The sequence below is a fragment of the Grampus griseus genome (genome assembly GCF_964374135.1).
Source record: "Grampus griseus genome assembly, chromosome: 14".
NCBI lineage: Eukaryota > Metazoa > Chordata > Mammalia > Artiodactyla > Delphinidae > Grampus > Grampus griseus.
In genome coordinates this window covers 76,729,320-76,752,558 of record NC_139008.1, presented here as the reverse complement: position 1 = coordinate 76,752,558, position 23,239 = coordinate 76,729,320, and the positions used below count along the sequence as shown (strand labels likewise).

Genomic DNA, 23,239 nt, shown 5'->3' with positions numbered 1-23,239 from the left:
TGTGTCTGTGTCTTTGGCTGGTAAGTCATTTTCACTCTTGGTGAAAAGAAAACTCCAAAGGTATACTTGAAGTTTCCTTCCCCAGAGGCACTCCTATTAACAGCTTTATGAGTTCTCCCAGAGAAAATCGATCAATCTGTGCATATGCAATATCTAACCCTTAAAAAAGTACGTAGTTCTGCACTTGGCCTAACGATCTAGCTTGGGGATCTTTCTGTAAGCATGTAAAAACGGTGACTCTGGGCTTCCCTGGTGGCACAGTGGTTGAGAGTCCGCCTGTTGATGCAAGGGACGCGGGTTCGTGCCCTGGTCCGGGAAGATCCCACATGCCGCAGAGTGGCTGGGCCCGTGAGCCATGGCCACTGAGCCTGCGCGACCGGAGCCTGTGCTCCGCAACGGGAGAGGCCAAAACAGTGAGAGGCCCGCGTACCGCAAAAACAAGAACAAAACGGTGAGTCTGGGACTGCCCTGGCAGTCCGGTGGTTAAGACTCTGTGCTTCCACTCCGTGGGGCACGGGTTCAATCCCTGGTCTCCACCTTGTGTGTGTGCCAGTATTTACTGAACTGGAACCCTCTGTTGGCAACTTTTAGGTACAGCCTAAATGAATAGCGTTAAACATACTCTAATCTTGAGGGTATATGCTACTGGATAATAATTTTTGAGCTGAAAGAAAAAGGTCTGTGTACTGCTTAAAATTATGACATAAACTACAATCACAATTTTCCCAAGGAGTGTCCTCTGGCTTTCAATCTAATTGTCAAAGGGACCTGTGATTCAGAAAAGGATGAGAACCACCATTCTACAGGGTACAACCTGTTTTTTTTGCAACAAAGAGCTAATTTATCTGGTACCCTTTTCTGGGTTTTTTTGGCCGTGCCGCATGGCATACAGGATCTTAGTCCCCCTACTGGGGATCAAAACTGTGCCCCGTGCAGTGAAAGCGCAGAGTCTTAGCCACTGGACCACCAGGTAAGCCCCTATGTGGTACCCTTTCTGTCCCCTTTGAGCTTCCGTCTCTCCAGTAGCACTTCCACACCATAGTAAAGGTATAGGTTGAGATATACCACGATTTCAAAAACTTGAATTCCCAACTGTGCAATTTTGGAAAGTTACTCCATCTTTCTAAGCCTCTGTTTCTTTATCTGCAAAATGGGGATAACAGTACCTGCCTCATAGGGCTGTAGTGAACTGAATGAAACAGTGCTCAGTACACAGAAATGTCTGGCGCACGGCTGGTGCTCAATAGATGACAGCTTTTTGTTTTAGGACATTGACAGAACTTCTAGCACGAATATCCTTATTCCATACCCAGCTCCTCTACAAGCATAGAGATGCATACCAAGTATATATGGCAGTGCCAAGCTAGCAGACGACGTAGACTGTGCTATGGAGGGAAGAGACAGAAGGATAAGATATACAATTAGACTGGTCTCTTCAGCCTCCCAAAAATACTTCTTCCATTTGGTATTTTCTTTTTTTAATTAGTTTATTTTTGGCTGCGTTGGGTCTTCATTGCCGCGCGCGGGCTTTCTCTAGTTGCGGCAAGTGGGGGCTACTCTGTTGTTACATGCGGCTTCTCATTGTGGTGGCTTCTCTTGTTGTGGAGCATGGGCTCTAGACGTGCGGGCTTCAGCAGTTGTGGCTTGCAGGCTCAGTAGTTGTGGCTTGTGGGTTCTAGAGCATAGGCTCAGTAGTTGTGGCGCACAGGCTTAGTTGCTCCACGGCATGTGGGATCTTCTTGGACCAGGGCCTGAACCCGTGTCCCCTGCACTGGCAGGCAGATTTTCAGCCACTGCGCCACCAGGGAAGCCCCCTAGTATTTTCTTTATGTGAAAGCTAATCAAGAAAGGAGTCTTGGGGCTTCCGTGGTGGCGCAGTGGTTGAGAGTCCGCCTTCCGATGCAGGGGACACGGGTTCGTGCCCCGGTCCGGGAAGATCCCACATGCCGCGGAGCTGCTGGGCCCGTGAGCCATGGCTGCTGAGCCTGCGCGTCCAGAGCCTGTGCTCCGCAACGGGAGAGGCCACAGCAGTGAGAGGCCCGCGTACCGCAAAAAAAAAAAAAAAAACGGGAAAGAACCTTTGCTGACAAGGATGCTTAGGATGCTTAGGAAACAGCTATGTACCACCACCACCCCCAACTTTTCCGTTTCTTTAATGTACAAATGACAAAGATGTATTAAAGTTTTAAATAATTTTTTTACAAACAGAAAAGAGAGACCAAACCAGGATGACTTCCCACAAAGAAGGGATCTAAGAGCCGCCCCATGAACTTCTTCAGGCCACCACGGCTACTTCCTCCTCTTGTACCTATGAAGAAAATGAGCAGAGTAAAGACCAACGCTAAGACCAGAAAGAGGAAGGAGAAGCTCCTTTCCCAGGAAAGCTTTCCTCTCCAACCCCACTCATAGCCTCTGGTCCTCCAGAACTATAAACATTACCTGGATTTAGATTTAAAGTTTCCTCCTCGTCTCTGGTGGGGCAAGCCCAATTGTTTTCTTTCTTCAAAGGAGGGGCTGTGAATGAGAGAAGATGGCAAAATATTGGACAAGCAGGCAATGTTTCACCCCCCATCCTACCAGCTCCCACACAAAGCAGCAGCACCACAGATGTGTCATTTTCAGGGCCTGAGGTTCTAAGTCTGTGTTCTTCCACCTGATAATATGGGTTTATGGAAGTCAGGGCCCAGCACTAAAACAAGACGAAGAGGCTCTTCCTTCTTGTGTATGTAATAAAACTGCTGGGGTAACTTAGTTTACCCAGCCACCAACCCCAGCCCAGAGGATATGAGGAGGAAAGCACATTCCCAAGAGCACACCAGAATCCTTTCTTTGGGGTTCTATCACTCCCCTGAGAGAAAGCTCTATTTCTGAACCAAAAATGTGCTATTTCACCTCCAAGGCAGGAGGGCCTTAACACTTCTCTTACTCTCACCCTGGGAATCCACAGATGGGCTGGCGGGGAAGGGGACAGACAGGAGCCCTTAAAATTATATACAGGCAGACCTCAAAGATATTGAGGGTTTGGCTCCAGACCACTGCAATAAAGTGAGTATCACAATAAAGCAAGTCACACGGATTTAGTGGTTTCCCAATGCATGTAACGGTTACGTTTACACTATACTATAGTGTCTTAATAAAGTGTGCAATAGCATTACATCTAAAAAGAAAAACAATGCACATATCTTAATTTAAAAATACTCTATTGCTGGGAATTCCCTGGTGGTCCAGTGGTTAGTACTCCGCACTTTCACTGCTGGGACCCAGGTTCGATCCCTGGTCGGGGAACTAAGATCCTGCAAGTGTGTGGTGCGGCCAGAAAATAAATAAATAAAAATTTAAAAAATAAAAATACTCTATTAAAAAAAAAAATACTTATTGCTAAAAAAAGGCTAACCATCATCTGACAACGCAGGGTTGCCACAAACCTTCAACTTGTAAAAACTGCAATATCTGCGAAGTGCAAAAAGCGAAGTGCAATAAAGCAAAATACAATAAAATGAGGCATGCCTGCATTATAAAGCTGTAGGTATATGAGAATTGGGAGTGGGGAAGGAAGGAGGGAGAAGATTCATAGCTTTCATCAGAATACCAAGAGCTCCATGATGACTTAAAACCCTACCCAGCTCGATACTGTTTCAGGGCCTTCTTGCTTGTGTTGGTGAGTTCTTCGTCAAATACAGATTTCTTCACCTGCTTTTGCTTCTTTGCTGTGCACAGAGAGAATGGGTTAGATATGGCCTTTTTGTCCCAAGCTCCTAAATCCCCTTAAGCTCAAGGTAATGGTTCCAAGTTCAGTGGATGCTCTGGCCTGATGTTTTGACATGGAAGCAAGACATCAGATCCCAGCAGAAAAGAGATAAGGAATCATAAGTACCAGGTGTGAAGAACCACTCCAAAGGATGCCTGCAGAGTCCAAAGGTGGAATGGACCATGTAAACATAAAATGGGCTGAAAACATCTTCCCCTCATTCCACCCTGACCCATTCCTTCAAGCAGCAGCTGGTAAGGATTTAGGCTCCAGAATCAGAAAGGCTTGTGTTCAAATGCTACTAAACATGGGGTCACTTCACCCCTTGGAGCCAATAAAGGACAGCTGTACACACCTACATACTCATTAGTCAAAAAGTGTGGGCTCTTATCATCATCCCTCCCCTTTTGTCCCTGACCACAAGCCCAGGTTTCAGGCAGAGCCTTCCTACCAGCTCCTTCAGGTTCCCCATCTGCCTACCAGGGCCCCTCACTGGCTCCTCCTCGGGCATTGCTCTGGCCCGCTTGGCTCTGCGGTTCCTCTTGGCCAGCCGCTCAGCGAACATCTGTGCCTTGAGGATTTCAAACTGGGACCTTTCGTCTGCCTGGGGAGAGGATGACATGTAAGTGTGGAACAGACCTGGCAGCCTTGACCCACATCCTCAGGCAGGGACCCAACTCCAAAGGGGAGGCTACTCACTGTCATCTCCCCCTTTTTCTTGACATCCTTCATAAACTTCTTCCTTTTCTTCTTTCCTCTTATGGCTAAGTCAAACTCCTGCAGAGCCTTGGCAACTGGGATGAGAAGAGAGCACGAGAGTCCAGGTACCATTTCATAAAATCTTTTTTTAAACTTACAATAAGAAGTGTACATATTTGGGCTTCCCTGGTGGCGCAGTGGTTGGGAGTCCGCCTGCCGATGCAGGGGACGCGGGTTTGTGCCCCGGTCCAGGAAGATCCCACATGCCGTGGAGCGGCTGGGCCCATGAGCCATGGCCACTAAGCCTGCGCATCCGGAGCCTGTGCTCCGCAATGGGAGGGGCCACAACAGTGAGAGGCCCAGGTACCGCAAAAAAAAAAAAAAAAAAGAAGTGTACATACTTAAAAGTGATACATTTAAGGGCTTAAAATGAAAAGCAGCAGTCACTTCCTCTCCTGGCAGTTACCTCCATCTCACTAAATAACCTGCTGGTTCCACTATTTCTTAATTAATCTACTTGAGACATTCATTATATATCTGCCTCATATTATGAAAGATATACTTCCCACCCCTTCCCACAATATAGTTATAACTCTATTTATAACACAGAAACTTAACATGCATCACCTTAATTTTTTGTCCCATCAAATACAGACAGTATTTCTTAAATGCTGGTACTACCTCTTTGGAGGGTAATTTTGCAATCCCTAACAAAATAATGAATACACATAGCCTCTGACCTACAATTTCACTTTTTGGAACTTACCTTGTAAATCAAATATGCTTGCTTAATTGTGAACGGGCATCTGTATAGCTATCTACTACATCACTTGTTTATAATAGCAAAAGATTGGAAACAACCTCAATGTCCCTCAATGGGGAACTAATTAAAATAAACTATAATCCACCTATGTGATGGAAGACCACATAGCCACTGAAAACAAGAAAAAGCAGCTATATATGTGCCTATAAAAAATGATCTCCAAACTACAAAATTCATTGAAAAAAGCAAGGTGTAGACAATGTGAATTTGTTTGTTTTTTAAAGGGAGAGAAAAGGGAATATATATATCTAAATATCTTTCTGACTTACTTTTTCTAAATTGTGGCAAAATATATATAACAAAGTTTGCCATTTTACCCATTCTTTAGTGTACAATTCGGTAGCATTAATGACATTCACAATATTGTACAATCATCACCATTATCTGTTTCTAAAACTTTTTCATCATCCCAAACAGAAGCTCTATTACCATTAGAGCTTCCCCATGGCTCCTGGTAATCTCTATTCTACTTTCTGTGTCTATGCATTTGCCTATCTAGGTACCTATTATAAATGGAATCATAAAGATGTGTCCCTTTGTCTGGATTATTTCACTTAGCATGTTTCCAAGGTTCATCCTTATGGCATGTACCAGAACTTCATTATGGCTGAATTAATATCCCATTGTATGTACCTACCACATTCTGTGTATCCATTCATCTGCTGATGAACATGGTTGTTTCCGCCCTTTGGCTATTGTGAATAATGCTTCAATGAATACTGGCATACAAGTATCTGTTTGAGTCCCTGTTTTCTGTTCTTTGGGGTATAGACCTAGGAGTGGAATTGCTGGGCCTGATGGTAATTCTATGTTTAGCTTTTTGAGGAACCTCCCCAACATACTTTTTTCCTTCTTCCTCTCTTCTTTGGTCTGGAACCAGCTCCTTTCAGGCTCAGGGTTTGGTGCCCCCTTCCCTTTCTCCAGGAGCCACTGTGCTGTGTTGATCTGTGGGGACAGCAAAAGGATGCCTGCCATGAAACCTACATCTGATAATACAGAACATGGTGGCTGCAGGAAGCCACTGCCTGTAAATACTTGGGGCTCTGATGATATGTTTGGCAGACACAGCATATCAGAAGGCAGACCAGCCGGGGCCCATGCAGTCTGCTTACTAAGCAGCATGTGGACCAGAGCGCTCCTCACAGCCTCACCTGGGCTTCTGACTTTTGCATCTCTTTTTCTTCAGCCTCTAACTGCAGAACTGCATACACATCCTTCTCCATTTTCTCAATCTTGTCCCGGAATTTGAGGATGACATCTCAGGGGAAAAGAACGAAAAAGATTTTAAAATAAGGATGAACATGGTGTAGCTGATGCAAACAACGCAGACGGCGATTTTTCTTTAATTATTTATTTATTTTTGGCTGTGTTGGGTCTTCATTGCTGCGCGTGGGCTTCTCATTGCGGTGGCTTCTCTTGCTGTGGAGCACGGGCTCTAGGCACACAGGCTTCAGTAGTCCTGGCATGCGGCCTCAGTAGTTGTGGCTCGCGGGCTCTAGAGCGCAGGCTCAGTAGTTGCAGCGCGTGAGCTTAGTTGCTCCGCGGCATGTGGGGTCTTCCCTGACCAGGGCTCGAACCCGTGTCCCCTGCATTGGCAGATTCTTAACCACTGCGCTACCAGGGAAGCCCTCAGATGGGTATTTAGTGACGCAGAAAACTGGGTTTTTGGGGGGTTTTTTATGTGTGGCTGCTCTGCTTAACACCTCCCCAAAGGCTTCCTGATGCTCGTGGAATAAATTCCAAACTCCTCAGCATGGCCCCTGCCTACCTCTCTGACCTCTGCCTACCCCTTGCTCACAGGCCTCGGGCCTCTGGCCCTCCCTGTCTTCTACTCCCACATCAAGTGTGTTCCTGTCTCTGAGGCTTTGCCCTGGTTTTCCCTGCTTGGCACACTCTGTCCCCAGACCACCCACAGCCATCTCATTCTTGTCATCCGGGACTCGGCTCAAATGCCATCTGTCAGAGGCCTTTTCTCAGCAGCTTTTCTAAAGTAGGCACTTCTCCTGTCGTTCTCAATCACACCTACAATTAGCTTATTTATTGTGTCTTTTTCCCAACAGCGTCAGCTGTTTTGTTTCCTGCTGTATCCCCAATACTTAGAATACAACAAACAGCAATAGACTGAATGAATTAAATGAAATTTTTTTAAATGAAAGGAAAAAAAAAGACCTATGAATGGAAAAAAAGGTCTTGAAAAGATGTGTATCTAAATGCTATGAGTGGTGAGCTCTTTCACATACAATTACATTTTTATTCTTATTTGATTTACTTTTTTCCAACACTGAATACATATTACTTTTGTAACTTAAAAAAAATTTTTTTTAACGATGTGCATTATATGACCGCTACAGATGAGTAAAAAAGGAATGAAAGATATACAAAAAGAGTAAGTGCTGACTTCCTCCCCATCCGGGGCCCCCACCAAGAGGAAGTGGTGAAGGGTTAGTGGGGGTGGTGCCTTAAGAGGCCTTCTTGGGCTTCCCTGGTGGCGCAGTGGTTGAGAGTCCGCCTGCCGATGCAGGGGACACGGGTTCGTGCCCCAGTCCGGGAAGATCCCACATGCCGCGGAGCGGCTGGGCCCATGAGCCATGGCCGCTCAGCCTGCGCGTCCAGAGCCTGTGCTCCGCAACGGGAGAGGCCACAACAGTGAGAGGCCCGCGTACCGCAAAAAAAAAAAAGAGGCCTCCTCTTCCCAAAGGCTGGTGAATACCTATGACTAAGCACTTGGGGCACAAGTCTCTCCTCAGTCCCTTTCACACACAGAGAGAATGAAGCCCAGAGAGGCAAGGGGAGACCTGCCCAGGGCCCCTCAGCAAGGAAGTGGCAGAGCTGGGATTCAAATCTGGCTCCTAACTGCAAAGCGCCTGCTCTCACCCATTACCCTCTGCCCGCTGCCCCGTCCTTCGGGGTCTGAGCTAGGATGCTCCCCCACCCACCCGAACTGCCCTGAGCCGCGGCACTGACGCCTGCTCACCCTGGGGCGGCGTCCGGGCCTTCACGGGGGCCTTGGCGGCCTTCACGATCTCCTTCAGCATCTTCCGCTCCTCCTCTCCCACCAGAGAGACTGAGCGCCCGGCCCGGCCGGCACGAGCTGTTCGCCCCACCCGGTGGACATAATGCTTGATGGTGTTGGGCATCGTGAAGTTGATGACCTGGAAGGCCAAAGTTAAGCATCAGTCAGACCTGGGAGTCGGCGGGGAGAGGGGGACATGAGGAGGCAAAAGGACTCCCAGCAAAAACTCAAGGAAGATGGGGCCCGCTCACCGTTTTGACCCCATCGATGTCAAGTCCACGGGCTGCTACATCTGTGGCCACGAGGATGTCAATCTGTTCATCCTTAAAGCGCCTGGAAACAGCCACAAACATGTTCCTCTGAATACCTGACCCCAGTCAATACTCTGCAGAAGCCTGAGCCAGCGAAGAGAACACAAACCCTTCTGGAGTCAAGCAGCAGAGTACAGACCATCGCAGTGGAGACAGATCCTAAGTGTCAGCCTAACAACACTCACATGCCCCCCAAACATCCCACGACATAGAGCAAATGTAGTTTTGTGTGTACCACTTTAAACAGCAATTCCTATAAATAGAGAAGCTTGGGAACCACAGAGCTAGACTATAACACAGAGCAGAGGCAAGTGCCTCAGCATTGAAAACAGCCTTTAAGAAACAACTCTCAGCTGCCTGTGTGAATAAGGACCAGTGGAGGGTCCTAAAGGGTTCCTCCTTGCCTACCAAGCTGACTCGATTCTGCGAGAGTTAAACAAGAAACCACGTGGAAAAGCACAGGGCCTGGCAAGGTAAGTGCTCAAGAAATACGAATGGATTTGCTTCAGGATCTCATTCTAGCAGACCTGGGTATGTCCCCTGCTCTGGAAAGGCTGCAGAGATCAGAGTGTGTGCTGCATCATCCCAAGTCAATTTCCTGCTGTGACCCCGCTCAGCAGCTCCCACGCTCAAATCCTGGGGCAAGAGTATCATTTTGTACAAAGTCAGAGTTCTGAATGTCTCTAAGACCTGACCTTAGAATGGTTAGGCTAGAATTTGTGAAGTGGGGAACTGTACTGTATCCCCTGGTACCGCTCACACATGACCTCTGGAGGGTACTTTCCGTCTCTGGAATGAACAGAGCCCTCTCTGAAGGACGGGTGGGAGCCTCAGCCCCCGAAACTTTACCGGAGGGCCTCCAACCGCTGCGTCTGTGACAGGTTGCCATGGAGCTCGCCCACCTGCAGCCCCATCAGCCCCAGGAGGATGTGCATGCGGTGGGCCTGCTTCTTGGTCTGGGTGAACAGCATCACGTGGTCGGTGAAGGTTCTCATCAACAGAGCTGCCAGGGAGAGAAGAGTGAGCGGGTGGCTGCCTCCAGCACGTCCTCCCTCCTCGCCTGCAAAGCGGCTGCTGTGCCTGGTTCGGGGGTGGCAGGTGAGGCCCCTGCCTTGGGGAGCTCCCACTCCAGGGCAGAGACGGAGAGGCCGAGTCCCAATTCTCAAGGGCGGTAAATGCCGTGAGAGAATGAAGAGAAGATGCGGCAGCTTCAGGGCTGGCCTCTCTGAGGAGGTGACATTAGGCTGAATGACAAGGCAGTCTCATCCACAAGAAGATTTGGGGGAAGATTCCAGGCAGAGGAAAGAGCAAAAGCTTGGGGGGTTTGAGAAAGCGAAAGCAGGCGGGTGTGGCTGGAGGGCCATGAGCTAAGGCACCAAGGCCGGGGGCTCCGGGCAGGCCGGGGCAGGTCCAGGGGTCTTACAGGACTCGCTAGGGAGCATGGATTTCAGTCTAAGAGCAATGGAAGACACCAGAGGGTTTAAACAGCGAAGGAACAGGAGCGAATGCTTGTTTGTACATGATCCTTTTAAATGGTCTGCAGTGTGGAGAAGGCATCTTCCACAGGACAGGGTGGAAGCAGACGGCCAGGTCAGAGGCCACTGCAACAATCCAGGTGACACAGTAGTGGCCTGGACGAAGGGCCAGAGGGGCAGCTGGAGGGAAGTGGCTAGGAGTTCAGCAGGACATAAAGAGGACTGGACGGTGGAAGGGAGGTGAAGCGACGAAAGAAAGGGAGGAAGAACTCGTGGAGCAGAGGAACAGCAGTACCACACGCTGGGGCACGGGAGACCGGATGGAGGAGTCGCCGGGGAAAAACCAACACTTCGGTGTGAAGCTCAGGGGAGCTGAGCAGCCCTCCCTGCTCAGTCCCACCCTGGGCTTTCACCTGCCACGATGGCTTCCCGGTCCCCTTCCCGGTTTGGCCGGATCCGGATGAACTCCTGCCGCAAGAAGGGGGCCACGTCCGTGTTGCTGTTCACAAATATCCGGACAGGATTCTTCAAAGAGACAGAAGCCAGATCTTTCACCTGCCAGGCACAAAGGCAGGGGCGCTGACCAGCCTGTCAGGAGGCAGGGAGGGAGGCAAGCCGGCGCTCCAGCTCAGCCCGGGGTCCTCTGCGCCACCCCTCTGTTCCCTACAGCCCACCTCATCCGTCATCGTGGCTGAGAAGAGCATGGTCTGGCGGTGGTGGGAACACATTCGGATGATCTCCTTCATCTGCTCCTCGAAGTACTCGTCCAGCATCCTGGCAAGCAGGGGAGGGGAGGAATCAAGAGAAATGGACTGGGCTTGCATCTGTATCGATGAAGGACAGAAAACACTGCACAGATGATGTTTCGATACTGTCATTGGTTATGTTTCAGGCTCATTTATTTACTTATTTTATTAGCATTATTTTACCCTTTTTCCAAGATTCACCAAGAATTATCATTATCATTTTATATTTGCTTAGTCTTTCTTTTTTTTCTTTTGCTGAATCATATGCTATTAAGTTGCAGATATCATGACACCGGACCCCTAAATATTTCAGCACACATTCCCTAAGAACGGTGACTTTCTCCTACATAAACACAATGTCGTTACCACATCTGAGAAATTCAAGTGTCTGAATGATATCTAAAGTAAAGTACAATGTATATTCAGTTTTCCCTAACTGTCCCCCAAACGTCATTCTAGAGCTGTCTTTTTATTTTTTTAGTCCAGGAATGACAGTTCCTACGTTGTACTTGGTTGTCACATCTCTTTAGTCTCCCTTAGTCTACAAAGTCCTCTCATCCTTTTTCACACTCTGAATATGTCTAATTATCCCCCAGTGACTGGATTCAACAATCATTGCTGGGAGCGGGGTGGGGGGCAGCTGTGCACCTCACTCTCACTCCATCCGGAGACAGACAGTTTGTTCCAGCATCGCAGTTTGGTCACTTGGTTGAAGTGGTGTCTACCAGCTCTCTCCACTAGGAAAGGAACCTCTTTCTCTTTGAAGGTAATAGTCATCTGTGAGATTACTTTGACTCCAATTTTTTCAACCCATCCAATCCTTTACAGTATTTCTCGTCCAGTTCAGGCTGCAGTTGAGGGACAGGTATCACCTTTAGTTGTCGTGTCTCTTTGGTCTCAGTCTGAAACTTCCACAGCCTTTCTTGGTCTTTTGAGACATTGATATTTTTGATATTTAAAACCTAAATCTGATCATGTTCCCTTGGCTTAGAACGATCTCCTTTACCTCCTTCAGGCCTCAAGAATGCTCGGGGGAGGCAGTCTACCAGTTATTCAACACCTATTGTGCACCTGCTAGATTCTAGACACGGCCCTGGCACTGGGATGTGGCAGCAGGCAACACAAACACAAAGTCGGCCCTTCTCGAACATGAAGTTCTGGGGAGAAGAGGGACACAGCCACCACATGAGCATTCAGGTAACAATGCGGGAGGTCAAGGAGGTGTAGCACCTCAGAGAACATAAGGCAGGAAGGGAAGGACGAGGCGGGGGTGTGGGGGGAAGGGAGGAACTGTTTTTTTTTTGTTTTTTAAAAAATACTTCATTTATTTATTTATTTATTTTGGGGGGCTGCATCGGGTCTTCGTTGCTGTACACAGGCTTTTCTCTCTAGTTGCGGTAAACGGTGGCTACTCTTCATTGCGGTGCGTCGGCTTCTCATCGTGGTGGCTTCTCTTGTTGCGGAGCACAGACTCTAGGCGCACGGGCTTCAGTAGTTGTGGCGTGCAGGCTCAGCAGTTGTGGCGCATGGGCTTAGTTGCTCCGCGGCACGTGGGATCTTCAGGGGTCGAACCCGTGTCCCTTGCATTGGCAAGCAGATTCTTTTTTTTTTTTTTTTTTTTTTGCTGTACGTGGGCCTCTCACTGTTGTGGCCTCTCCCATTGCGGAGCACAGGCTCCGGATGCACAGGCTCAGCGGCCACGGCTCATGGGCCCAGCCACTCCGCGGCATGTGGGATCTTCCTGGACCGGGGCACGAACCCGTGTCCCCTGCATCGGCAGGTGGACTCTCAACCACTGCGCCACCAGGGAAGCCCGCAAGCGGATTCTTAACCACTGGACCACCAGGGAAGTCCCAGGAACTGTTATAGAGTGGCCAGCAAAGTGACAGCTGGAGCAGAAACCTGAGGAGGTACAGGAGGTCATTCCAAGCTGAGGGAACAACGATGCAGAAGAGAAGCCCCAAAGTGGGAGTGTGTGGATGGGATTTACCAATGGATATCCTGGGGGGATGAGAAAATGAGGAGACAAAAATGGCACTGAGAATATGGCCTGAACAACTAGAAGGCTGGAGTTGCCCTTCAGTGGGATGGGAAGCGGGAGAGGGGCACAGAGGATGAGAAACTTGGTTAAGGACCTGGTTAGTTTGAAGATGCTTCAGTTTGAGAGTAAACTTGAACAGCCTCCTTACCCTGCCACCTCCACAGCAGTCCAGTTCATTAAGAGTTCATTCTGTTGAGTCATGAAGGAAAGAGGTGAGCAGATGAGACACGAATGAGAGAAAGGAAGGAAGAGAGGGAGGGAGGGAAGAGGAGGGAGCGGGAAAGGAGGGGGAGCCTGCAGAGTAATCGAGGCTGTCGGTTGAATCCTCCCTATGCACTGGCACTATACCGCAGTTACTCCTTGACTCTTCAACAGCATGAGGTGGGTACTTATCCCCCACTTACAAACAAGAAAAGATTTGCTTTAAGACTCTAAATAACGTTTCCCAATCTCAGGAAGCAGTGGAGCCAGAATTTAACTTGCCTTCCCTCTTAACCATCACATTACAGAAAAAGAGCAGGATAATCCGGGCTAAGATGGACAAAGGCTCAAACGTGAACAGCTGAACTGGTCAGAGCCAGGTAGGACCAGGCAGAGTGCAGGTTCCCGCCCCGGGGTGTGGCCCTGGGGACCCCACCATTTCAGGTGTACCTGTCAGCCTCATCCAGGATGAGCACTTCGATGCTGCTCAGGTGGAAGGAAGGGCAGTTGTGGAGGTGATCGATGAGCCGGCCCGGGGTGGCGATGAGGATGTCAGGCGCTGCCCGGAGGGCTGCTTCCTGAGATTTCACGTCCAGGCCGCCTGCAAAAAGCAAAGCCCACCAGGCAGCCAGCTGAGTCACCCACCAGTACGGCCTTGAGCCCTGCTACCTGCCAGCTCCCGCGGCAGATGCCGAGCAAGCGGCAGAGCACAAGACTGACAGAGGCCCCACTTGCGCAGATTTTACGATATGGTGGGAGAGACAGATTATTTAATTACAATTGTGCCAAGTGCAAAAATCTAAAACGATGATGACACAAAGCCACTTCAGAATACAACAATTCAACCGTCCACCAACTGAGAGATGCAGCTGAGAAACTGATAATCTTTCTAAATCACCTACAATTTCCTACTGCATAAGGAGGGTAAAATGAAGGTTAGATAACACTATCATATAACATCATCAGAAAGATTCTGCCCCAATAAATATCTGATTCATTATTCATGCAAGACAAAATTATATCCTAAATTTGTTCAGTATCAAGAAAAAATTTGTTTCATCATTTTGAAGTTTTGTTTTGCAAGGCTGGTGAAGCCTCAGTCAAAGCCCTCCCCATCGCCCTCACTATCTACTGTGAAAACGTCATCTGGTTTTTAACTGGTTTCAATCACATGAAGGCTTTCCTGCACCCATCACCCTCAGACAGTGGTGCACATCCCCCCTCCACCGTGCCACACTCTGTCAGAGGCAGCCAGCCCTCAGCCAGACACTCACCCACAGCCAGGCAGGTGGTGATGCTGCAGAACTGGGCCAGCTGCTTGGTGACGGAGTGCACCTGGATGCCCAGTTCCCGGGTGGGAACCAGCACCAGCACACGGGTCACCGGAGCCTGGCGGGGTTTGTAGATCAGACGCTCCAAGACGGGAAGGGCAAAAGCTGCAGTTTTACCTGGAGGGAAGGGCAGCAGGAAAGCAAAATGAGAAAAGCTTCTGTCCTTCTCAGGTCCAGGTTTTCACCTGCACACAGAAAACCTAAATATCTACTCAGAGGGAAATGAAGCAACTTATTTTTCATAAAACTTTTTTTCTGGTTTTAAATCACATGGTCAGGGCTTCCCTGGTGGCACAGTGGTTAAGAATCCACCTGCCAATGCTGGGGACACAGGTTCGAGCCCTGGTCCGGGAAGATCCCACATGCCGCGGAGCAACTAAGCCCGTGTACCACAACTACTGAGCCTGCGCTCTAGAGCCCGCGAGCCACAACTACTGAGCCTGCGTGCCACAACTACTGAAGCCCTCATGGCTAGAGCCCGTGCTCTGCAACAAGAGAAGCCACCGCAGTGAGAAGCCTGTGCGCTGCAACAAAGAGTAGTCCCCGCTCACCGCAACTAGAGAAAGCCCGCATGCAGCAATGAAGAACCAACACAGCCAAAAATAAATAAATAAAATAAATTTTAAAAATCAATCAATTGGGCTTCCCTGGTGGTGCAGTGGTTGGGGGTCTGCCTGCCAATGCAGGGGACACGGGTTCGTGCCCTGGTCTGGGAAGATCCCACGTGCCGCGGAGCGGCTGGGCCCATAAGCCATGGTCGCTGAGCCTGCGCATCCGGAGCCTGTGCTCCGCAACAGTGAGAGGCCCACACACCGCAGAACAAACAAACAAACAAAAAAATCAATCAATCAATCAATCACATGGTCAATGTAAAAAATCTGGGAAATACAAAAATAAAAAAAAAGCAATAAAAATCACCCGCAGTTCAGCCAACCAGAGGTAAGCATTACCAAAACAGTATCTATATTACCAATCTTTTTTTTAATGGACAGAAATGTTAATTTTAATTCAATAACCCTATATATTGTTTAGTAACTTCCCTTTAAAAAAAAACATACATTTTCCTATTTCTTTAAGTACTCTACTTTTTTTAAATGGTTGCATCGTATTTTATTACATGACTATTTCTATTCTATTCTATTACATGACTATATAATTAACTGCACTAACACACAATGTTGTGATAAACATCCCTTTTATAAAATCTTTACTCCTATGACAGGGGCTTATCATGGGAGTGACAGGAGGTCATGGTTACAGAGACACCCTGATAGGATTAAACAAAAATGACCTTCACCAGATCACCTGAAACCTGTAACCTGTGACTACCCTATTTAAAAAAAGTAAACAGTATTTAAAAAAAAATAGAAAAATATATATTAATATTTTTTTAAAAGGGAAGTTACTACACAGAATATACAATGTTATTGCATTAAAATTTATATTTGCATATTTAGCAAAGTGGGCTTTTGGTAAGTCAACCCAGAGTCTATTCTATGTTGCACATCCTCCTTCTTCCTCCTCCTCTCCCTCCCCCACCCCCAAGTCCCTGTCATTTTTACCTGTCCCAGTGGCTGCACAGGCACAGATGTCCTTCCCCAACAGACCCACAGGTATGCATGCCTTCTGGATCGGTGTGGGCTCCTTGAAGCCCATGGCTGTGATGGCCTGAAGAAAAAGAAAAGATAGGGTCAGAGAGGAGAGGAGGGGGAGTCTCAGCACAAAACAAACAAGGCAGGTTTCCAAACAGGTTTCAATCCCTCCCAGTCATTCAATCCACCTACTGTATGTCACTTATCTAGGCCCTGAGGATATAGTAATAAACAAAAAGAACAACACTGCCCTTAGAATCTGGTAGAAAAAACAGGCCGAAAACAAACAAGTGTCATATGAAGATAAATGCTATGGAGAGAGCTACAGCAGTCAAGGGGGCTGGCAAGGGCAGGGGGAGGGGATGAGTGCAATTTACAGAAGGGCTGTCAGGGAAGGTCTCACTGAGCAGGGGATACTGAGTAGAATCCTGAAAGAGGCGAAGAGCACCCCAACCAGATTTCTGGAACGATCTTCCAGGTGGTGGGAACAGCAAGCACGAAGGCCCTGAGGAAGAAGATGCCTGGCCTGTGTGAGGGCCAGTGAGGCCAGTGCGACCAGAGCAGAATGGCTGCTGAGAGACATCATCAGAGGGGCCCCGAAGGGGCAGGGCCGTGCAGGCCAAGACGAAAACCTCTGTGTAAGAGGGTTCTTTGTGTGGACAACAGAGTTCAGGGAGGCCACGAGCCCAGTTTAGGGCAGACAGCCCGGTTACGGGGCGACTGCAAGAATCCCATGGTTGACAAAAGAAGCCACTACCTTCAGAAGAGGGCGGGAAAGGTTCATGTCCTGGAATGAGAGGTTTTCATCATACTGAGATGCATCTTCAAAAAATCCTCCTGCTTCCTACATCAGAAAATCAAAAGACAGAATGAGAATTCAGCAAAAAGGGAACTAAATGACCTTAAAATTCTTTCAGGTTGTAAAAACAAGCTGCACACTGTTGTCCAAGCCCACGCTCACCTGTCCTTTCTTCTTCTTCTTCTGCTCCTTTACTTTGAGTGTATCTATGGAGAAAAAGAGAGCTGATAATCAGGGCTCATACTTCCTGAGCACTCAGTCTGCTAGACACTGTCCTAAGTGCATTACGTAGATGGACACCTCACTGAATCCATGCAACAACCTGAGGGAGCTCCTGTCACCAGCGTCGCCTCACAGAAGAGGAGGCTGTGCAGCCGTGCAGGTAAGTCACTCACCTGAGGTCAGACAGGAAGCAAACTTGGCAGCTTCCAGAGACAAGGCTCCCAACCACTGTGCTATATAAGGATGCTTTAGCACTCATTTCTGCAAGAGATATTAATGGAACACCTACTACGTGGCTGGACTCATCTGAGGTGGGGGACCTATCACCCCAAATAAGTTTGAGTCATAGAAGTGTCAACAGCTGTGTGGGGCTGGAGATGAGGAAAAGAGTGAACGTGGGAATTCTCTGGCAGTCCAGTGGCTAGGACTTGGAGCTTTCACTGCTGGTACCTGGGTTTGATCCTTGCTCGGGGAACTAAGATCCCGCAAGCCTCGCGGCATGACCAAAAAAAAAAGAAAAGAAAAAGAGTGAACTCTGACTGCAAAGTACAACAACCCTACCAAAATCCCAAGGAAAAAGAGAAGCTAGGGCTTCCCTGGTGGCGCAGTGGTTGAGAGTCCGCCTGCCGATGCAGGGGACACGGGTTCGTGCCCTGGTCCGGGAAGATACCCCGTGCCGCGGAGCGGCTGGGCCCATGAGCCATGGCCGCTCAGCCTGCGTGTCCAGAGCCTGTGCTCCGCAACAGGAGAGGCCACAACAGTGAGAGGCCCGCGTACCGCAAAAAAAAAAAAAAAAAGAGAGAGAAGCTAAAAGAAAAGAAGTCGGGACTTCCCTGGTGGCACAGTGGTTAAAGAATCTGCCTGCCAATGCAGGGGACACGGGTTCGAACCCTGGTCCGGGAAGATCCCATGTGCCACTGAACAGCTAAGCCTGTGTGCCACAACTACTGAGCCTGCGCACCACAACTACTGAAGCCCACACGCTCTAGGGCCTGTGCTCCACAAGAGAAGCCACTGCAATGAGAAGTCCGCGCACCACAATGAAGAGTAGCCCCCGCTCACCGCAACTAGAGAAAGCCCGTGCACAGCAATGAAGACCCAACGCAGCCAATAAATAAATAAATTCATTTAAAAAAAGAAAAAAATTTAAAAAAAAAAAAGAAAGGCGGTCGACCCAGAGATCTTAAATTTAACTGTGTAGAAGAGCATAGGATAACCTACAAAGTAAAAGCGAACACTCCAATTTCCTGTCCCCATTTCTGACAGTATTGCCTACCTGCTTTGGTGAGGATGTTCTCATCAGCTGACGAGTAGTCAGTCTCTGATTCTTCATCTTCTGTGGCTTCCTCGTCTTTCCCTTCAAAGTCTTCCTGCTCCTCCGGTTCAGAGCCCTCCTTTGCTTCTTTCTCCTTCTCCAACTTCCCAGACTTGGCTTCTTTACCCTAGAGAAAGAAACTGTAATAAAGCAAGGCGACTACAAACTTCAGGAAATCCAGAACCTGTGAAGGGAAAGCGAAGGGAAGGAAGGGAAAAATATTATGCTCCCAGGCCTGGGAGAAAACTATGCGGATTCTTAGTGACTATGAACCACAGGCACACAGAGAAAGCCTGCCTGCACCAGCCGTACTGCAACCTAGGCTCCAAGAGAAACGGTGTGGTCACGCTGAGAGTAAAGCTCAGGGCTCACCTACAAAGAGAAGTAACTGCTTTGCTTACTCACCTCTGTTTTCCTTTTCTTTCGAACTTTCTCAATCTTCTCATCTAATGTTGTGGCTGCCCTCTACAGATAAAAATAAAGAGATGAAAAAGAAACATACGTATGGGAAAGAGATAAAGCAAAGGGCTTCTTAAGGTAGGGTCTCAGATGTCAAATATAGAAAAAGCTCATCTGGACAAAAGCTCATCTTTAGAAAAAGCTCATCTGGACTTGGACAGGTTAATCAATCCATAGATTATTCACAACAAAACAAACAAGCAAACAAAAAACCATTAAATAAATGGTCTTTTTGTGAAAAAACTTCAAATTACCTGGAACCAGTAAGAACACCCACATTGTCGGTGTTTAATATCGAGAATGATACAGTTACCAAGAGATGTCACATTGTATCTGAATGCTACTTGGAAAAACTCTTCCCCTTGCCCATCGGACATAATTTAGCCTATCAAACTGTTGAAAGGCGAGCAAATTCAGGTAACGCTGGATCTTGCTAAAACTTTCAAAAGGTGAGGTAATGGCAGGCCCCCTTGATGCACGCTCAAAGCACCCTGAACCACTACAGCGCTTACCACAGCCATAAGGAACGGCTTAATTGTTTGTCTAGTCATTTTCTACCCTGCTAGAATGTAAGCGCTATAAGACCAAGTCGGTAACTACATGAAGTACACATGAAAAGGAAAAAAAAAAACCCACTCAAGATGACTTTGAAAAGGCAATGCTGTTTTATTTGAAACAGAACAAGGACCAGCAGGGTCTGGATTAAACTGCCCTGAGCAGGCAGTATTTCCCTCAGAAGCATGTGAAATGGAAAATAACTTTTAAGCACCTTCTAGCTTGTTAACCAGATTCAAAGAAAAGCACAGGGTCTTGGCAAACAAGCAGATGACAGAGACATTCACGGCAGTTTTGGCCGTGATGTGTGGGAACCAGGGACCCTAAACAGAAAGGCCACATGAGATCACCTGGCAAGTGACAAAGAGTGATAGTATCTGTGGGGCAGAGTCAAGCCTTCAAAAACACCACTACCGAGGATGCCTGCTAGATTGTTTCTTTCTAATACTAAGGTTTCTTTCTAATACTCAAAACAAGGAGCGAATACCTAGAAAATAAACGATTGTAACATAGCTATGTCCATTTTTAAAGCAATTTATATGTAACATTTGGCATTCCTAAACCATTAGACCCTGAAGCTCACTGGCCAACCCTAACAGCCTACGGCATGGAACTGCCTATCTGTGTCAGTCTCACCTTCTTCTTGAGCTGGCTCATGACGTCAGCCATGGCCCAGCTGCCATCGTACATCCCCTCCTTCTCAGTGAAAACAAAGTCAGGGTTGAAATCGGCACTGCGGTTCTTCTGCAAGGCTTTCTGCTTTCTGTCCAGCACAATGGGCCCCTGGGAAGAGGAAGAGGCAGGATGACTATGGGTCTGAGATGAAAGAACACTGGAAAAAGAAGAAGGAAATGAGGGTACCCAATAAGAGAACAGAAATATACGGGGCAAAAGCTGACAGATGACAAGAAGTAGAATAATCTACAATTGTCCTGGGAGATTTTAACACATCTCAATAACTGACAGATCAAGCAGACAAAAAAAATGAGTAAGTCCATAGAAAATGTGAACAGCACAATTAACAAGCTTTATTCCAATGAACATATAGAGAACACTGCACTAGAGCACGTACATTCTTTCTAAGCACACGTGGAATAGTTGCAAAAACTGATCACATAGTATTCCTTTTAAGCAAATCTTCAATAAGTTCAAAAAATCAATATTATACAGACTCTGTTCTCTGACCCCAATTCAATTAAGTTAGAAATAAATAACAACAGCAACAAATTTTTTTAACTCATACATTTGGAAATGGGAAAGGAAGGAGAACTGGCTGAACTATGGCTTCAGGAGGATAAACAGAAGAAAAAACCCTGAGAGCTAAAAAGTGCTATACTGATTTTTTTTTCTTACTTGAGTTAAACAATTTCATAAGAACTCTGACCCTAAACTTTATTATTAGTAATGATTATATCTCATTTCTCCAGTACCTAGTTTAAATCGGTAATTGTATAGCACTTCAAGCTAAACTTGAAGTTTAGCATTATCATTTGCCATATTTCCTTCAGTCCTTTTCTATGACAATTTTTAAAAAAAATTTTATTGAAGTATGGTTGATTTACAATGTTGTGTTTAATTTCTGCTGTACAGCAGAGTGACTCAGTTATACATATATATTCTTCTTCATATTCTTTCTCATTATGGTTTATCACAGGGTATTGAATATAGTTCCCTGTGCTATACTGTAGGACCTTGTTGTTTATCCATCCTATACATAATAGGTTGCATCTGCTAACCCCACACTCCCAGTCTTTCCCTCCCCCCAACCCCCCTTGGCAACCACAAGTCTGTTCCCTATATTTGTGAGTCTGTTTTTGTTCCGTAGATATGTTCATTTGTGTCGTATTTTAGATTCCACATATAAGTGATGATATTTCTGTGACAGTTTTCCATTCAAGAAACAAAAAGATTCTGGCTGCTAAGTGGAAAATACACTTGGGGGGAGGGGGGGCGACAAGAGAAACAGTTAGAGACCAGGTATGTTAGGATTGTAGGTATCCAGGTACAAGATGGCAGTGTGTCCTGGACTAGGGTGGAAGCAATGTGGACTGAGGGAGAAAGAAGCTTAAGAGAGATTTCTGAGGTAGCCTGCAGAACACTGGAGGGGAAAGAGGCTGGATAACTCCAAGGTTTCTGGCTTGAGATAAAGCAGGTTGGGAGGGTGAGGGAGACCAGAGTTCAGCTTTGGAAAAGCTGAATTTGTAGAGGCCGAGGGACACCCAAACCAGAGGTGTCAGTAAGCAGATGAGGCCACAGAGGTGAAAACACTTGAGCTGGAGCTTTAAAGGATGAGCACCTTTTCGTGACACCGGTCCCTTTTTAACTGCCATGCTGTTTAATGTCTCTAACTCCCCACCACAACATAAGCTTCAGGAGAGCGGTGTTCCTTGCCCTTCTTGTTCACTGCTGTGTCCTGAATGCTTAACACTAGGTGTAGCACATGTAGTCAATGAATACTGACTTAATGAACGCATGGATAACCATGGCTCCTTGACTAGGAACCAGGACTGACTCTCTCTCTGGATCTCTATGACACAGCGCCTGGATTAAATATCAATTCAGTGAATGGGTACTGAGTTCACCAAGGCGACACAGAATAGCACGAGCACAGGCGCGGAGGTGAGGAAAAGCTAGTGGCGAGCAAACTGAGGAAGATCTGGGGGTCCGGGTGAGACCCAGGGGCACTTGCCGGCCTGGCAGAGGCTGCTGAGCCCTTGGGGGCAGGGACCTGAGGCACCACGGGGAAGGGAAGCAGTCAAGGACATCGGCTGCCCGCCGCCGCGCTCCCACCCCGATCGGCTCATACCTCCTCCTCCTGGTCTTCGGAGTCAGTCTCTGGCTCCACCGGCACCTCATCATCTTCGCCTATGGTCCCGATTAAACCCAGCTCCGCAAGCATGTCGCCGCAGCAGCCACTTCCGGAAACCAGCGCGGCGCGCTAGGCTGCTCTTCTGTTTCCCCGACCTCCGCGTAATCACTGCGCTTGTGCTTACGTCACTTCCTCTCGGAGGCCGCCCTGGCCCGCCCCCTCTCGCAAACTCTCGCGGCGCGCGAGCGGCAACCTGGGGCGTGGTTTGTGTGACGAAGGCAAGGCACGGCGTTTGTGTTAAACAAAATCCGTACTCTTGGTGCTCAGAAAACGGTGGGACGGTTGGAGGCGTGTGCGAGTTGCGGAGGAGAAAGTCTAAAGAGGTGCGTGGATGAGCTCCGTATATTTATGTACAAAAAAATTGTGGAAGAAAATACACTAAACACTTAGCAGTGATTGTCTCTGGGTGGTAGAATTTTAAGCGATTTTTAGTTTCGTCTTAGGTTTTTTTCCACAGTAAACATTTATTTTCATAAAAAAAGAAAAAATTAAAAATAGGAATAGCTGGGACTTCCCTGGCGGTCCAATGGTTAGGACTCCGCACTTTCACTGCCCAGGGCGCGGGTTCGATCCCTGGTCGGGGAACTAAGATTCCGCAAGCCACCGCTGTGAGGCCAAAAATTAAGAATAGCTAACACTTGTATAACATTTACTCTGTGCCAAGTACTGATCTAAGCACTTCTACATGTATTAACTAATTTAATCCTTACGGCAACCCTAGCAGAAGGTACCATTACTGTCGCCATTTTACAGATAAACTAAGGCGATGGGGCTTCCCTGGTGGCGCAGTGGTTGAGAGTCCGCCTGCCAATGCAGGGGACACGGGTTCGTGCCCCGGTCCGGGAAGATCCCACATGCCACGGAGCCTGCGCGTCCGGAGCCTGTGCTCCGCAACGGGAGAGGCCACAACAGTGAGAGGCCCGCGTACCGCAAAAAAAAAAAAAAACACTAAGGCGCAGAGAGGTTCCCAGGGTCACAGAGCCAGTTAATTACAGAGCCAAGATTATAACCGAGGCAGTGGCTCCAGGGTCCTTAAGGAA

General features: G+C 47.7%; 1 protein-coding gene across 2 annotated transcripts; it reads right to left on the bottom strand.

Moving 5' to 3' along the window:
* Positions 1-2,177: 2,177 nt before the first annotated feature.
* Positions 2,178-22,286, bottom strand: DDX27 (DEAD-box helicase 27). 2 transcript variants are annotated; one of them, XM_082671581.1, is made up of 21 exons: positions 22,137-22,286; positions 19,967-20,113; positions 18,722-18,781; positions 18,278-18,443; positions 16,942-16,985; positions 16,738-16,824; positions 15,951-16,056; positions 14,332-14,505; positions 13,508-13,658; positions 10,744-10,843; positions 10,483-10,624; positions 9,444-9,597; positions 8,535-8,616; positions 8,245-8,422; positions 6,422-6,528; positions 6,113-6,215; positions 4,448-4,542; positions 4,229-4,352; positions 3,620-3,707; positions 2,440-2,514; positions 2,178-2,308 (listed from the first exon to the last, which is right to left on the bottom strand). In XM_082671581.1, the coding sequence occupies exons 1-21, from the start codon at positions 22,227-22,229 to the stop codon at positions 2,290-2,292; spliced, it is 2,295 nt and encodes a 764-aa protein (XP_082527707.1). In that variant the 5' UTR covers positions 22,230-22,286; the 3' UTR covers positions 2,178-2,289. The 2 variants fall into 2 exon arrangements, with proteins under 2 accessions (XP_082527707.1, XP_082527708.1); XM_082671582.1 differs by having other exon boundaries at positions 10,483-10,594.
* Between the last annotated feature and the right edge of the window lie 953 nt (positions 22,287-23,239).

Excerpts from the sequence above, each read along its gene's own strand:
- DDX27 (XM_082671581.1), bottom strand. The coding sequence starts at position 22,229 with ATGCTTGCGGAGCTGGGTTTAATCGGGACCATAGGCGAAGATGATGAG. Across the intron at positions 4,543-6,112 it reads AGAGAGGAAGAAGGAAAAAA|TTGCCAAGGCTCTGCAGGAG; the intron begins GTATGTTGGGGA and ends TTCTCATCCCAG. Across the intron at positions 4,353-4,447 it reads AGAAAAAGGGGGAGATGACA|GCAGACGAAAGGTCCCAGTT; the intron begins GTGAGTAGCCTC and ends TCCTCTCCCCAG.